Genomic DNA, 15,033 nt, shown 5'->3' on the forward strand with positions numbered 1-15,033 from the left:
CTATGGTTTGATAGATGTAATCTAGAGAGTCGGAAATGGCCATCTCTTAGCAACCTATTTGAACTCTTGAATGCAGCATTTCTGAAGCCACCTTAATCCTTGGACTTTTCCATTTAAGGGTCAATAAAGTCCTTCCTTTCCCCTAAGGCTGTTTAAGGTGGGTTTCTGTCACTTGCCACCAAGAGTCCTGATTAATAGCCTCCCCCACCCTTATGTCTTTCATTGCACTACCACAATCTATCCTGTTTGCTGGCTTGCTAACTTGTTCATAGTATCCCTCCTCCTTCAACTGAAGATATTTATGAAACTATGCAGCAGACTGTGAAGGATATTTTAAAAGAAGAATTTCAATAATGTTTTTATCTTCTCCCACAATATTCTGGGCAATGACAGCATTGTGGATAAAAGTATTATCTACTTGAAGAGCCAACATCACCTACTGTAGCTTAGTGGCAAAATGGTTAATTGAGAGTTTGGATTCTGGCCTCTGAAATCAAACATGTATCAGTTGTTTTACTTTGAATAAATTAGGTAACTTCTAAGCCTCAGTTTCCTCATTTATAAAATGGGGATAATACTGTGAGGATCCAATGGGATGAAGTATGGACCTCAATCAGCATAGTGTGAGGAGCACAGGAAAAGTGTCTAGTAAAGATTAGCTATATAAGCTCTAGTATGACAAAAATCACTGTACTTCATAATGACACTTTATACAGATTACACACTGCATATAAAGACTAGGACAACGTTTACTTGCTCTTTTGAGACATCCTCTATAGAACCTTCCTTTACTCTAGTTTCAAGGTGACCTTATAGTCTGCAGAAATGGATTCCAGCTCACATTGGTTATACTAGTTCATGAAATCAAGGCTTTCATATAGTAGAACATTCCAAGTTTTCCAAATAGCATTAATGTCTAGTGAGACATCAAGTAACAAACAGAACAGTCAAACAGTGAGTATTAAAACAGGGCAAAAAAAATCTGTTATGAGGGCAAGAAAAGCAAGCACACTCAGTTTCTCTACTCGGTAATTCTTTAGACAAACAATAAGCAGGTATACTTTCACAAAGTAACAAATAAAAAAATGGAGACCAACTCACATAAATGTTGGCATAAAATTAGCAGCAAAATATACTGTTTAATTCCAGATAGTTCACTTTTACAATAAAATACCTCATAATATTGAAAACATGACAGACATGATTTTACTGATCATTCTTTCCTGAAACGATCTCAAAATTAGCTCTACAAAGTCAGTCTGTCACATGTGCAATTCGGCAAACAAAAAAATTCAGCAAAACAAACGAAAACTGTTATTGTCTAAGTCACCCAGATTATTCTAGCAAAAGCAGGTGTTGTGCCTGAACCGTCTGGTTTTGCAAACTGCTGGATAAAACTAATGTAATATACAGTGGATAGAATTTAAAACCAGGAAAAACTTGGGTCATTTAAACTAACTTATTCTAGTTTACTGACCATTAATCAGTGACCTGACTTCTATAAGAGTTGACAAAGAGAAAACAGAATTTACACAGCAAATCAGTTTTCACGACTTTACCCAAAAAGTTCCCAAAGGGCCAAGGGCCTAAAGGGCCACCTCCACTTCCCCCAGAAGAGAAATGTCAAAATCATTTTGTTATGATTTTACTGACGACGTCGTGGACTCCTAACAATAGTGCAGCTGTGATCTTAAGGCTGCACAGCTGATATGCGCCTCGGCCCGCCTCGGCCGGTGTTTACGGTACACAAGGGGCTGGTAGCGCCCATCCACAGAAGCACGAGCATCACCTGCGCCCGGGAGAGCTGTCCGCACTCCCCAAAAGCTCCCAACCAGCTACACTAGTCCCAAAGCGTCTGGGGTCCTTAAGACTATAAATAATTGGTTTGATAATACACAATTAGGCGACGAAACACCGGAAAACGCCTAAAAGGTTCCGCAACTAACTGGTAGACATGTTTGCTCAAGAATCGGTAGACATATTTTTCAATCCATCTAATCGTTTACAAAAGCAAGGCTTAGATAATCTCTAACCTCCCAGGAAAACATTAACTTCGGGGAAAGACTGTAACAACTAAGTTGAACCCCTGCTGAAGGCCCATCCTTCGGTAACTCAACAGGTTATACGCACTCCTCCAGGCCTGCGTCCGCTGCTTGCAGAAAACCTGAGGGGAAGGACCGGACCATTTCTTAAGCAGGCGGCCTTGGGGCAGCTGGGGGACTGGCCCAAGTCTCAGTTTTCCCCCTGATGGGGCCATCAGCTCACCTCCAGGTCTGCCCCGTGCGTTTGGCCTAAGAGTTGCAGAACTTTCTGCACAACCAGATCCAACTTGGAAACTCCCGATGGGCAGCGCAACTCCTCCCGGGGCCGGGGCTGGCGATCCCCGCAGCCACTTACCCTCCGTGTCTGTGCTGTCGGCGATGATCTTCAGCAGCGCTACCCCCACCACGACCCCCAGGGCCAGCACAGCCAAGATACCTCGCGAGCCGAGTCCCATTGTTCCGAGGCAGGACGCGGAGGCCTCGTGGGTTCCCGAGGAGGTGGCGGCTGCGCTGGTTAGAGCTGTGCCTTGGCGCACCCGAGCCCTCCCTGCGTCCCCTTCCGCCGCGCACGCCTCGCCTCCCACCGCCTGCCCCCCAAAGACCAAGTAGGGCGCGAGAGCCTGGCCTGGAGAGGGCGTCGCGTGCCTGCCCCGGCGGCGGGACGGGGCGGGGCTGAGGCGGCGGGGCGGGGCGGGGCCGACACGCGGGGGCGGGGTTTGGGATTCGAAGCACCCGGACCCTCCTAGCTGCTGGACCCTCCTAGCTGCTTCCCCCTCTGACGCGCGCATGCGAGTCCCGGAACGCTCGAGCAGTTTTCTTTTTTTTCGGAAAGGGCAGTTTTGTTTTTTTGGATAGACGTGAGCACCTCTGCCTCTCCCGATACCGAGTACGCCGGGCTTTGCTGGGCCCGGAAGGAAGTCTTTGAAGAGTAGTTTTCAGGTGAGGCACGGAGGCTGCGTGCGGCTCGGAGTGAGAGGGAGAAGTCGCAGGCGAGGACAGCATAAAGGGAGGTAACAGGAAAGAGGGTTTTTTTCCTCCGAGTGACCCAGCCTAAGATGGGGCGGGGGTGAGGGGCTCGACAAATTGATTAAGTGCATACGTAAAACATCCATGATCTTTATACCCCAAATAACCTCATCCTCTTCCACAGGTTCCCTGCTTCTCTGGCTAGCTAAAGTGCCTAAAGAGATTATCCGAGTGGACGCGGGGGGATGGTGGCGGGGGGACTTGGAAGAATTGGTAGCTATTCATAGGCAAGAATAGCCAACAAGGCCGAGGTTGCACACGTCTAACCTAGTCCCTTCTCTCCTTGGGGTCTGCTATCCCAGTTCAGATGGATTAACCTGTTTTGAATAGTTTTTGGCTAAGTTCCTCTTCAGCCCTTGGAGCCAATTCTACTCACCTGTCTTGACTTGCAGTGCTCCTGCAGATTGCATTTTGTTTTTGCTCAGAAACTCCGAAGTGACCTGTAGCAACCCGTGGCTGACGCAAGAGAACGACAAAGATTGAGTCCTGATTTGGGTGGGAAACCTTCAGTTGAAAAGGATCCAGGGCACTTAAAATCCTGGTGAATCCACCACCCTTCCCAACACTCTAAATGTGGCAGATCTAAATGTTGTTGATTCTCTTGGTACCTGACCCAGATTTCATGACATAAGGGCCACGATATCATAGTTGTATTCCCAAAAATATGTTATGAGAGATAGTACTTTCTGATCTCAGGTAAGGCTATCAATATAGACATGACTAATCATAGGGATTAAGTGGGGCAGTCTGTCCTAAATTTGCAGACTCCCCATCTGTTGTTTCAACCAAACTTGCAAATACTCATTGACATCCACCATGGGCAAAAAGCAAGCACTGCACATTTAGCTTTTGGTTACTCCATTTGATTGGGGAATCTGGTTTAGGAATAAATTGTTCTGGTGACTGCCTATGCCTTTGTTCAAGCATTTCACAATCCAGGCTCAACCTGTCTTTCCAACCTTGGTTCAGCTGCCAATGAACAAGGGTGCTCTCTGGTTCTTTGACATTTGATAGGAGTAGCAGCAGAGGTGGCTGACTTTGTTGGCAGCACTGACAGCAACAGCAGTTTCTCAGTGGTTGCAAGACTGAGTTTCCGATGCAGAAGTGGCATGGGTGGGGAACTGCAATGGAGACAGTTTCCTCACCGGACTAGTTCTGTAGTGACTTTGTGCATTATTCCTGGAGGCCTAGCGTCTGCCATGATTCTCTTTACCCTCCAGTAATTCTGAGAGCCACCCAGTATCTTCAACATGCTCCTTTTCTGCTATATCAGCAAGAGTTAGCTATTCTTTCTCAAAACTAAGAATCCTGACTTTATACGGTTCATTATGTCTTTTCCCCCTAGTAGGCTACAATTTCCATTGGTAAATTGGTAATAGCTGGTAAGGCATCTTTAAGCAGATACTTTACCAGCTATTTACTGAGTGCTTACTGTGTGATGGGCAATGTCCTAATAGAGCTTACAATATAGTGGCAAGACAGATACATTGACAGTTACAGTCTAGTAACTGAAACAGTGTGATTAGAGGCTATGATGTAGTCATGGAAAAGCACACATTGGATCCAGGGTCTGTATCTTTATATTTGTACTTGAGGGTATAACACACTTCCTGTCACATAGAAGGCATAGAAGGCATTCAGTTTCTATTTGTGGAATGAATTTTAGGTGGAGATAAACAAAGCAGCAAAACTCTGGTAATCTTCTCCCTCAATTATGTCCTTTTTAAAAATCCATCCTGGGGCTTCCCTGGTGGCGCAGTGGTTGAGAGTCTGCCTGCCAATGCAGGGGACACGGGTTCGAGCCCTGGTCTGGGAAGATCCCACATGCCGCGGAGCAACTGGGCCCGTGAGCCACAATTGCTGAGCCTGCGCGCCTGGAGCCTGTGGTCCGCAACAAGAGAGGACGCGGTAGTGAGAGGCCCGCGCACCGCGATGAAGAGTGGCCCCCGCTTGCCACAACTAGGGAAAGCCCTCGCACAGAAACGAAGACCCAACACAGCCATAAATAAAATAAATAAATTAAAAAAAAAAAAAATCCATCCTGTATTTCCCGTATGTCTGTATCTTTGGCTTAAGGTCACCTAAGAGTGCACCAGAGATTGGAACCATCATTTATTCATTAATCCAATCAGTCAATATCCAAAAATTTATTGCACACATGACATGTACCAGGCACTATGCTAGGTGCTAGGAAATAGCAGTGAATAACACTGATCTACCTGATAGACCAAGTGAGTGGTTTCAAAGTGAGTTAGTTTCTGGATAGGAATAGCAGAAACCGCTTCTGTTATGACTGTTCAAGAGATATTGAGATTTCATGTTATTCCACTGAAACTTACGTATATCCCACAGTAAGTTTTTATTTGTAAAAAGAAAGAGGTGATAGAGGAAGGCTCATCCGGTTTGATGTCCACAGATGATTATTACTTTCTAGCTATGTATAAATCAGTCTGTTGATAAATCCATATTTGCATGAGGAACAAATCAGAATCTACCTGGCTTTGAGACCTTGAGGTAGCTGCAAATAAGGCAAGGCAGTGGAAAGATTTAACACAAGAGTATAAGTTGGCCTGTGGCCATTTCCCTGTTTCTGCCAATTTCCTGTCAACTTCCATTTTAGCAGATTGACAACATGTTATAAACTGTGATTAAGTCCTCACAATGAAAGCTGATTTTTTGGGTCCTTTCCCTCTTCTGCACCCCTGCTTCCTTTCCCTATATATTAGAGTCCCTGTTTTTCTCACACCTTCTTCTTCCCTCTCCTTTTAGTTTTTCCTTCTTTTTTTTGTCCCTGAGGGTACAAACTGCAGCCAGAGTGTGAATCTGTTCAATTAATCCAAAAAAAAAAAACCCCAAAAAAACCTTACTGGGTATCTTGTGTTCAATGCTACATAGGATTCTAAGATTAAGACAAGAGCAAAGGGCTTCCCTGGTGGCGCAGTGGTTGAGAATCTGCCTGCCAATGCAGGGGACACGGGTTCGAGCCCTGGTCTGGGAAGATCCCACATGCCACGGAGCAACTGGGCCCGTGAGCCACAATTACTGAGCCTGCGCGTCTGGAGCCTGTGCTCCGCAGCAAGAGAGGCCGCGATGGTGAGAGGCCCGCGCACCGCGATGAAGAGTGGTCCCCACTTGCCGCAACTAGAGAAAGCCCTTGCACAGAAACGAAGACTCGACACAGTCATAAATAAATAAATAAATAAATAAAAGAACGTGAATTTCTTAAAAAAAAAAAAAAAAAGACAAGAGCAAAAATAAAAATAAAACAAGCCAAAAAAAAAAAAAACACCAAGTAATGGTAAAGATAAACAAACAAAGAAAGACCAATGAGCTCCACAATTGGATTTTACTTTTGAAACAAGGAGATCAGAGAAGAGAGTTCTGGTGGACTAAAGTTTTAAGGAATGACTTCTCAAAAAGGAATTGGAGAGTTGTGTCTGAATCTGAAGGGTTTGGTTGGGAGAGAGGTGGTGATGGTGAGTTTTCAGTATGGATCTGGCAGGATTATGTTGTGCTATGAGGACAGTAGGAAGGTGAGATCTGAGTTCAGAGATTTCAGTGGCGGGCACTAGGAAGTCCCATGGGCCTTTCTGTTCTTAGTCCCAGGTTATTTATCAGCTCCTACTTCGACTCTTTGTTTCTTCTCTATAGGAGGCTATAGGGATTCAGCATACTTTCCTTTCCTGTTTGAAGTCACTGCCACCTACCCCATTCTTTGGTGTTCTTATTTCTTCAAGACTTCATATGGAGTTAGTTGCCAGTCCCCATGCCATTCTATAGTAAGAGCTAATCACGATGGAGAAAACTGACAGTAGATAAAATAGCTATTGTGAGGAAGTTAAAGAAAAATCTGAAATAAAGTTCTTAGACTTTTGATCCCTGCTCAGTATTTCCTATCTCCCATCCAGGAAATGGAAGAGTAAGGCTTACCATCCATTCAACAAAAGTTTGAGCAATTGAAAACATACATACACACAAGAAACAACTAGAAATGTGTCATGCAGATAAAACACAGCAATGTGATGGAGAACAACTGGGCGGTTACCTTACAATATATAGGTAAGTCCTCTCTAAGTAGGTAGAAGTTAAACTGAGTCCTTAAAAGGAGCCATGTGAAAACCAGGGGAAATTACATTTTAACCAAGCTTGGTGTGTTGGGGAAACAGAAAGAAAGCAAGTGTGGCTGAAGCAGAGAAGTATAAAATGAGGTTTGGGGCTTTTCAGGTGAGTTGGGTATTAATTTAAGTATGATGAAAAGCCATTAAAGACTAGGCAGTGGCATTTTATGATTTATATTTTTATAAAAGATTACACCAGCTGCTATAGAGAGGAACAAGAGTAGAAACAGGAAGTGCAGTTAGAGGCTGATGCATGATGGGCTTGAACTAGGGTAGAAGTAGTGAAAATGGAAGAACTGAATGGATTTGGGATGTGGATTGAGTGTGGAGTCAATTGGATATGGTGTTTGAGGGAAAGAGAAATTAAGGCAAAATCCTAAGTTTGTGGCTTGAGAACTGGATGAGTGGTAGCACTACATCCCTTATCCTGGAATATTCAGTCACACTTTCTGAACTCCGTCCTACTGTCCTTCTGTCCTTCTGAGTCTCTGCATACAGGGATAGCCAGGGAGAATAAAAAGTTTCAGTGATTATCTGTTGGTACCTACTTGACGCATGTCAAGTAGTATTAAGTATTACTTAAGTCTGCTGTCACCTAGGAGTAGTGCACTTTGGGTATTACTGGACTGAGGGAAGAGATGAAATAAGAAATATAGTTAAACAGATGTAACTGTTGTTTGGAGGACCATATCATAGTGTTGGGGAAAGAAAACAAAGACTCCAACAAAAGACCCCTCTGTACCAATATAGAAGAGAGAGAGAATGTAATTTTACTATTAGGTAAGCATTATCAGTGATAACATGCATATAAGATATCACAAAAGTGAATACAAAATTTGGAGAAATTTCCACACAGATTTATGCAGAAAGTAGAAGAGAGAAAAATGAAAACTTATCTCTGTGAGAGACAAGATGATGTACCTTGTAATTGTCTCATTATACCCATGAGAGACCTCTGAGCTAATTCCAGAGTAAATGTTTACAGTTTCAAGAGTCAGAAGGCCTGTGACTCTGCTTTGTAAGATCAAAAGATCAGACCATTTTTATCAGGCCTATTATATGCCCTCAAGGTGACACCCCAAAGAGGAGAGGGTGGGTAGGCCGTGACCTCCGTCCTCAAAGAAAATTTCATCATTTTACCTTTACGACTTGTCACATTTTTTTCCAAAGAACTTTCAGGTAGCCCACTCCAAATAAAAAATATATGAGAATTTCATTGCGTGATGAGAATAAAAGAAAGGACAGTACATTATAAGCATTTGTGATTTCTCCCACCTCCTCCCCCTTCTTCTCCCCCAGTCCTAACTCCTGGGTCTCCTTCCAAGAGAGGGGCTGAGTGTGCCCGCTCTATTCCTGAACTTTCCTGAAAAAGAATCAGAGACTGAGGAGAGAGGGGCTGAGCTGAAGAAGTAAGAATGAATGCCAAGGTGATACAAATGGCTGTAATTTTTTGGCTGAAAGGAAGAAGAATTAGAAGATAAAGGGGATGAAAAGCAAAACCAAGAACCACAAAGGATGAAGTTGAGAGAGAATTATTGGTGAAGATTTTGAGACTGGGCCTTAAAATCAGCTGTGGACTTGAAATGTACTGAAGTGAAAAGAATGGGGCCAAGGAGGTTTTAAGAAGTGCTACTGTGGGTTACAAGTTGAATTACCTATAGTATTCAAGTAATGGAAGTAAAGATTCAAATGACTTTTAAATTATCTTTGATTATGGAACCAAATTCTGTGGAGTGTGAAGCCCTGCCAAGACTGGGTCCTGCAGGGCCTGAATTGGGTTACCCCTTATGGAGACTCTAAGGGGTGTTAACCTTGAAGATGGTACGAAATCAATAATAATCATTCAGAAGTTCTTTACTGAGTACCAACTGTATTTGTAGCACTCTATGAGGCACAGAGGGAGAAACAAAATAGTGCATCGTGTGGCCATGTCCTTGGAGCTTTTACATTTAGATAAATAACACATTTCCATGTGGAGAGGTAAGTAAGAACATACCACCAAAAGGGATGTCATAAGACTGTGAGGGCTGAGACTTGGTAGGAAGGAGTGCTAACTCTATGTTGGGTGCTTTCCTAGACTTTAATATCTACTTTTCCTTATTCTGTTTTTTAAGCTTGCTCCCCAAATTGTAATAATTTTCTTAAGCTTTAAGATTCTATAATTTCGACCATGTATAGCAAACAAAAACACCATGTTTAGGACAACAAGCCTGGAAGAAAGTACTAAGAAGTGAATATTTTTCAGGTTGAGAGTTCTCTAGGTGACCCTTTCTTTTTCCTTTCCACTTTTCTGAATTTTCCAACTCCTCTAAAATAAGTTTTTATTGCATTTCAAGGAATTTTTTTAAAAAGCCCTTAGTTCAGAATGTTAAGACTAATAATGATACAATAATGTTTCTATGATTATTCTACAATTAGGTACTAGGCTAAAGACAAGTATGACTTAATCTTCTCTTAGAGCTTAGACCTGAAGAAGAAAAACAAAATTCTATCCATTATGGAGAGCAAAATCCAGAACTTAATTCAAATTCTTTCCTCCAATATATCAATTGATCTATTTCCAAAGACCCACTCTTTGTGTAGACAATACTGCCAGTTGCCTAGTCATCTGAGTTAAATCCTAGTGGAGTTAACCTTTGAAAGGGGACTGTATTGGGAGTCACGATACTTGGTTTCTGATGTCAGCTCTGCAGTTGACTTTCTGTGTATATGGTCAAGCTATCTAACAAGTTTCACCCTTGCTTTCTTCATCTTAAAAATGAGGGATTTACATGCATTGTTGGTAGGAATGTAAAATGGTGTGGCTGATGTAGAAAACAAGTTGTCAGTTCCTCAAAAAGTTAAATACAGAATTACCATATTACCCAGAAGTTCTACTCTTAGGTATATACCCAAAAGAATAAAAAATGGACTCAAACAGATATTTTTATACAAATGTTCATAGCAGCATTATTCACAATATCCAAAAAGTAGAAGCAACCGACGTGTCCATTAACAGAGGAATGGGTAAACAAAATGTGCTATATGCATACAAATCGTTCTGAAGACAGTTCCATAGTGGCAGCAGAGGGGCGTTTCCCAACAAACAATGCTTTCGCACCAGTTAGGTATCCTGCAATTTAACTCAATTTTGATACTTCCTACCAGGAGACAGCATCAGATTCCACAGGTCAGGGGCTCAGTTCTACAAGGCTACCCTGTGCTTCAGATGCCAATCAGAAGTCCAGGTTGTTACCTGTGCTTCTGACCAACTGGCTGTAAATCAGAGGTCCCCATGACCCCCTCTTTGGGTTCAATTTGCTAGAGTGGCTCACAGAACTCAGGAAACCCATTTATGTACTAGATTATGGGTTTATTATAAAAGGATATAACCCAGGAACAACTAGACAGAAGAGCTGCATAGGGCAAGGTATGGGGAAAAGGTGCTGAGCTTTCATGCCCTCTCCAGGTGCACCACTCTCTCTCAAATCACATGTTCACCCAGCTGGAAACTCTTCAAACCGTGTCCTTTTGGGTTTTTACAGAGGCTTCCTTAAATACTCACAGTTGATTAAATCAGTAGACATTGGTGATGATTCAGTGTCTAGCCCCTCTCCCCTCTCTGGAGGTCAGGGGGATGGAGCTGAAAGTTCCAAACCTCCAATCACAAGGTTGGTTCCCCTGGCAACCAGCATCCATTCTTAGGTGACCTAGGGGCATTCCAAAAATCACCTCATTGACATAACAAAAGAAGACTTTATTTCTCACACCACTTAGAAAATTCCAAGTGTTTTAGAAACTCTTGTGCTAGTAATGGGAACAAAGACCAAATACATATTTCCTAATATGAATCACAATATACAATGAAATATTACTCAGTTGTAAAAAGGAATGAAGTTCTGATACATGCTGTGCCATGGATGAACCTTAAAAGTATTTAGCTAAGTGAAATAAGGCAGACACAAAAGGACAAATATTATATGATTCCATTTATGTGAGGTACCCTGAATAGGTAAATTCATAGAGATAGAAAATAGATTAGAGGTTACCAGGGACTCGGGGAGGGTGGAGTGGGGAGTATTGTTTAATGGGTACAGAGTTACTGTTTGGGGTGATGAAAGAATTTTGGAAAGAGCTGGTGGTGATGGTAATGAAACTGTGCAACTCAGACTGGGACTTGAACCCATGTCCCAGGACTCGAACCCAGCCAAAACCCAGATTGAGACTTGAACCCACGTCTTTTCATTGAGATCACACACCTGGTCTCAGGACTTAATGAAGCTCAGGTTCTTGATGTCTCATTGCAAAAAGAATTCAGTGAGAGACAAAGTGATAGGTAAGAAGTGGATTTATTTAGAGAGAAAAATACTCCACAGACAGAGTGTGGGACATCTCAGAAGGCAGCAGGCCCCAAAATATGGCGTGGTTAGTTTTTATGGACTGGGTAATTTCATAGGCTAATGAATGGGAGGATTATTCCAATTATTTCAGGGAAGGGGCAGGAATTTCCAGGAATTGGGCCACCACTCACTTTTCTTATTTTTTTTTGAAATTTTGGATTCTATTTTATTTTTTTATACAGCAGCTTCTTTTTAGCTATCTATTTTATACATATTAGTGTATATATGTCAATCCCAATCTCCCACTGCTCACTTTTTAACCTTTTATGGTTGGCCTCAGAATTGTCATGGTGCTGGTTGGTGTGTCATTTATCTTGTTAATGTATTACAATGAGCATATAATGAGGCTCAAGGTCTACTGGAAGTCGAATCTTCTGCCATCTTGGACCTAGTTGGTCCTAACCAGTTCTTGTCATGTCCTATGGCTATGTCATTCTTTTAAAGCTTGTGCCCTGCCCCCTTCCCTCCTGCTTCATTTGCACAGCATTGTGAATGTAATTAAGGTCACCAAACTGTACACATAAAAATGGCTAAAATGGCAAATTTTATGTTATATGTATTTTGCTACCATAAAAAATTGAGATTTTAATGAGATTTTAAAAAATATGTTTGAACTCTAATGTTCTATAATACCATGGCCAAAGTGCTAATGGAAGAAGAGGGAACTGATCTGGGTGATGAAGGATGTGTCTGTCAGAATTAGTCCACTAGATCTCTATGGAGACAGTGAAACCCAAAAATGGCAAATGGGAGGCTGCAGGCCACATCCAGCTAGGAGATGTGTTTTGTTGGGCTTGTGCAATGTTTACCAACATAGCATTTATTTATTTACTTTTAAAAATATTTATTTATTTGGTTGCACCAGGTCTTAGTTGCGGCATGTGGGCTCCTTAGTTTCGGCATGTGGGCTCCCTAGTTGCGGCAGATGGTCTCCTTAGTTGCGGCTCACCAGCTCCTTAGTTGCAGCGTGTGAACTCTTAGTTGCAGCATGCACATGGGATCTAGTTTCCTGACCAGGGATCGAACCCAGGCCCCCTGCCTTGGGAGTGCAGGGTCTTATCCACTGTGCCACCAGGGAAGTCCTCCAACATGGCATTTAAGATTTTAAGAAATCGGTTGTTAAAATGTAAAACCTGGGTGTATTGCTATTAAAAATTCTGGTTTCTGATTTCCTTTGAAATATTAAAAGATCTGATAACACCAGATCCATCTTCTCACTTAGCTGGAGTTTTGAAGTAGCTGCTCCCTTTAAGCAGTACACACTCTCCAAATAGTCCCTCTGGTCCTTGCTGCCTTATTCCCAGCTGGCCTCATTAATCTGTTACTTGCCAGTCTCCTGTGGCATTTGAATTTGTGGCCCCTAGCATAAATCAATGATCAGGTGAATTAGTTCTGAGAGCCCTCTGCTTGGTTTGTCAATTTCTTTAAAAAAAAGTGTTGTCAACTAAAAAAAAAAAAAAAAATACACAACCTAAAAGTTGAAAATTATGTTTTATTCGGTGGACTTACTGAGGACTTAAGCCTGGGAAACACACTCTCAGGTAGCTCTGAGGAGCTGTTCCAAAGAGGTACAGGAGTAGCCAGGATATATGAGTTTTTGCAAAATCCAGGTAGTTGGAACATCAAAAGATTACTGTTGATTAAAGAAAACCAGACATCTCAAGTTAATGAATTTAGCCCTTCTTTACGTATTGGAAGGTGCAAGAGCCTGGACTCATTAAAATCATTCCTTTGATATGCACCTTAACTGTTTAGAGCCAGTATCCTGTTCTTTCCCATCTTGAGTTCCCTCAGGGTGTACACTTGGAGGTGTCTGCAGTTGTTGGCTTGATGGCTGCAGCATCCTTTGTTTACTGATAACAGGTGACATTCTTCGTACACAGTGTTAAAGAAATTTCTTTTTTCCTTTCTTACTTCTTCTAAAACATGGAATGACTGTTTTATGCTACCACATAAGGTTTCAGGTTTTGGTAACTGACACAAATACATGTGAATAATATTGTGAGCATAGAGTTCTAAAGAATACTTAAAGAGATAATTCATGCGTGCAGTTCCTGAAAGTTTGATCACTGCTTTTGTGAATCTTCAAATATTTTATAGCTACTTTAATTGGGTTTATTTTTTATTTCAGAAAAGTCAAAAGTATTACATTGATGTTGCAAGAAAATTTAAACAATGCATAGAAATACACAAAAGGAAAAGCCCTTCCTGCTTTACCTCCCCAGGGGTAACCGCAGTTAGCAGTTGGGTGTTTTTCTTTCCAGACCTTTGTTTTTGTTTGTATGTTTGTTTTTATTTTTGTTTTTGCACGTAGAGTTATGTAGAAATTTGTGTATTTATATGAACACAGAAACATGGAACATGTCTTTTTTCCCGACAAAAAAGAAATTATACTACATTTACTGCTTTGCAACTTGCTTTTTTTTGACAATGTATTGTGATCATTTTCCCATATCTACACATATAGATATGGTTCACTCTTTGTGATGGCTATGTAGCATCAGAGTACGAATATAATTTACTTAAACATCTCACTTTTGACATATTTACGTTATCTCTGATTTCTACTAATATAAATGTAATGGCACTGTGAACTTTCTTCAGCCAATATCCTGGCAATATGGAAAAAGTTATTCTGAAGAGTAGATTCTTAGAAGTGGGCTTATTTAGTAAGGAATGTGTGTTTTAAAAATTTTGATCAGTATTGTAAAGTACCCTTTAAAATTTACATTCCCACCATTGCTGACACTGAATATTATCTATCTCTTTGCCTTTTGCCAGTATGGTAGGCAAATGATGGTGTCTCATTTTGTTCCATTTGCATTTCTCTCTTTATTAACTAAGATGGCACTTCATTGTCTATTTCATTAGCCATTTGTATTTCCTTTTCTGTGAACTGTTTTCGTCCTTAGTTGCCTAACTCTTGTTTGATCTATGTACATGAAAGTATGTAATCGGGAAATAGATCTGTATGTCTGCATACTAAGAGAGGTTTCAAAACCTGGCTCCTGGCTTGCAGTGTATGTATGCTCTTGTTCCTTGCTAGTGTGTTAGCTTCCTCTTGTTGTGGCTTGTAGTTGTACCTGAGTCAACCATCAGACAAGCAACATTTGTTTTTTTTGCCCAGAACAACTAGCTAGGTACAGTGTGTAACTTAAAGAGAAATAAAATAAAGTAAATGGGTCTCTTACTGGCCTTTAGAAGATCATAATCTAATGGATGTGAAATGTACATGGAGGCAAGTACAACAATAAAAATGAAAATTCCTTGCCTTTGATCAGTGCTTTACAGTTTAGATTCTTTTGAGAAGGAAGACAAGAACATAAATAGTGAAAATATTAGATTAAAAAAGATAAGTACCATAACATTGTAATAGCGGTTTGGGGGATATAGAGGTAGGTTGGGAGCATGGGGCTTGGGATTGTGGAACAGCAGAGTATTCCAAGAAGGACAACGGACAAATGAAAT

At 41.5% G+C, this 15,033-nt stretch overlaps 1 protein-coding gene across 1 annotated transcript in view; it reads right to left on the reverse strand.

Annotated features, from left to right (window-relative positions):
• TMEM123 (transmembrane protein 123) overlaps nt 1-2,700 on the reverse strand; it is a 78,288-nt gene extending 75,588 nt beyond the window's left edge. Inside the window, exon 1 of the mRNA XM_007191220.3 lies at nt 2,398-2,700. Within this exon, the coding sequence (XP_007191282.2) occupies nt 2,398-2,497 (100 nt within the window). The 5' untranslated portion in view covers nt 2,498-2,700. The remainder of the gene's footprint in view (nt 1-2,397) is intronic.
• Between the last annotated feature and the right edge of the window lie 12,333 nt (nt 2,701-15,033).

This window comes from Balaenoptera acutorostrata, chromosome 9, assembly GCF_949987535.1.
Source record: "Balaenoptera acutorostrata chromosome 9, mBalAcu1.1, whole genome shotgun sequence".
Lineage (NCBI taxonomy): Eukaryota > Metazoa > Chordata > Mammalia > Artiodactyla > Balaenopteridae > Balaenoptera > Balaenoptera acutorostrata.